At 29.8% G+C, this 2,187-nt stretch overlaps 1 protein-coding gene across 1 annotated transcript in view; it reads left to right on the top strand.

Moving 5' to 3' along the window:
• Nucleotides 1-1,262, top strand: part of LOC110263755 — an 11,636-nt gene extending 10,374 nt beyond the window's left edge. Inside the window, exons 2-4 of the mRNA XM_021105526.1 lie at nt 278-514; nt 935-1,027; nt 1,118-1,262. Coding sequence (XP_020961185.1) covers nt 278-514; nt 935-1,027; nt 1,118-1,231 — 444 coding nt within the window. The 3' untranslated portion in view covers nt 1,232-1,262. The remainder of the gene's footprint in view (nt 1-277; nt 515-934; nt 1,028-1,117) is intronic.

Here is a 2,187-nt window from a genome sequence, read left to right as displayed (position 1 = left end):
AAAACTCGGGGAAAAACAACTTGCAAAGAGATTTATGCAAGAACTATGGAACAGCGGGAAGAAGTTATTTTTGATATTGGATAGCCAGTAGGACCAACCAATCAAAGTGTGTCTAATTTAACTAGTTTCGTAGGAACAATTGGGAGAAATAAAAGATTTGTGAGTCTTTTGTACACTAGCTGGCATGTTGTAACTCCTAAAGCTAAGAAATTCATGTGGAAATATGTTAATGTAAGACTCTTCTATTATTATTAAATGTTGATTATTTTAAATATAGCAAGGTGCATATAACACTGTTGATATCATGCAGACCAAGTTTATCCTCCCAGACAGTGGAGAAAAGTGGGTGATCCAAGCAATTCGGGATGCTTGGAAGCGGTTCAAGGGAAAGATTAAGCAAAAGCACTTTGTTCCCTTTGATACCATCGAAGATATGGTGAAAAATCGACCGACACAAGTTCCAGAAAGTCAATTCATAAAATTGATCTATTATTGGAGTCATCCTACAATCCAGGTAAAATAGTTGGTACTTTAATTGCAAATATATTATTGTTTGTTAAGACATAAGCAAAATAATGAAATTTCAATTGATAATGTTGGAATCTGTCCTCTCTCATGCTGTACAAACACATATCCATTCTGATGTAGGTTCTTGAACTGAATTAAATTTTCTTAGGATATATTGCTGCCAGTTCCATTCTGAACTTCTGAATTTCTGTATTTACAATTCTATTTTTGGCTACTTTGTTTGCTGTAATTTAAGTTGCTGCAATTCTATTTTCTATAGTTCTATTTTGTGCAATTTTATTTTCTGCAATTCTATTTTGTGCAATTATATCTGCTGCTATTCTGGTTGCTGTAGTTTTGTTTGCTGAAGCAAAATTTAATTATATTTTTCTCTGTTTCTATATGCTAACTTTTTATTCAATTATAGTCAATAACTGAAAAAAATAAGAAACATAAAGAACAGCAAAAGTTTCCACATCGCATGGGGCCAATCAATTTCGGAAGAGTACGAGTGGCTCTGGTATACTTATTTAATATTTGTGCTGGGATTTGTTTAGTTAATTTTAGTTATGTTGTTATAGACTTACTTATTTAAGGCTTTATTTTATAGCGCGCGACAAAGGAAACAAATGAGGAACCAAAAAGGTTTGAAATGTTCCTTGCTACTCGAACAAGTCGGAAAAGGAAGGAAGTTGATCAGGAAACACAAGATGCAATTGTATGAGAATTCATTGAATTACTAATGATTATAAATCAAATTTTATTTGTTAGAACTTAGGAGGATGCCATATTTTTTAATTTGAACTGAAATTGAAGAAGATGGAAGCTGTGATTTGGTTTTTTTGGTTTTGTTTTTTCATTATGTAATTTTAATATTATTGTTATCAGGGTGAAAGCTGTAATTTTTCTGGTTTTTCTGATTTTTCTGGTTTTGGTTTTCTGATTTTTCTGATTTTAGTTCCCATTTAGTATGAAGTTGTGTTAGTCCGTTTTTTAGTTGTCCTTTATGGTGATTTATAGTATCCCCCTGAATGTGATTGTTATTTTAAAGCAAAAGACTTTGGTGATATGAAAAGTAGAGTAGTTTCAATTATCTTATGCCTCTCGGATATTGTATGTGTTATTAATCTGTTAACTACTTTTTTCTTCTTGTACTTTTTCAAGTTATAATTATTTTTCTATATAATTATGCAGGATAATTTTGAAGATGTGAATGAAGATTGAGATGCTTATCATGATGGTTTATTGACAAAGGTGGAAATTGAAAGATGTATGGTTGATGATGATGTCTTTTATTAGAAGCTAAGATACATTTATATGATATAATATTTTGATTTTTCCTAGTTTATTAGTAATAAACTCTAAGTGCATTATATGAGTATACTTATTCTAGTTTGAGATGTATGAATGCTTAAAATTATGATCATTCCAATATTTTTGGTTCATTGTATACTTATATTTTGTTTCAGTCTGAAAGATGTATGGTTGATGATGATGTCTTTTATTAGAAGCTAAGATACATTTATATGATATAATATTTTGATTTTTCTTAGTTTATTAGTAGTAAACTCTAAGTGCATTATATGAGTATACTTATTTTAGTTTGAGATGTATGAATGCTCAAAATTATGATCATTCCAATATTTTTGGTTCATTGTATACTTATATTTTGTTTCAGTA

Source organism: Arachis ipaensis, chromosome B06 (genome assembly GCF_000816755.2).
Source record: "Arachis ipaensis cultivar K30076 chromosome B06, Araip1.1, whole genome shotgun sequence".
In the NCBI taxonomy this organism is placed as follows: Eukaryota; Viridiplantae; Streptophyta; class Magnoliopsida; order Fabales; family Fabaceae; genus Arachis; species Arachis ipaensis.
This window is presented reverse-complemented; position numbering and strand designations above follow the sequence as displayed.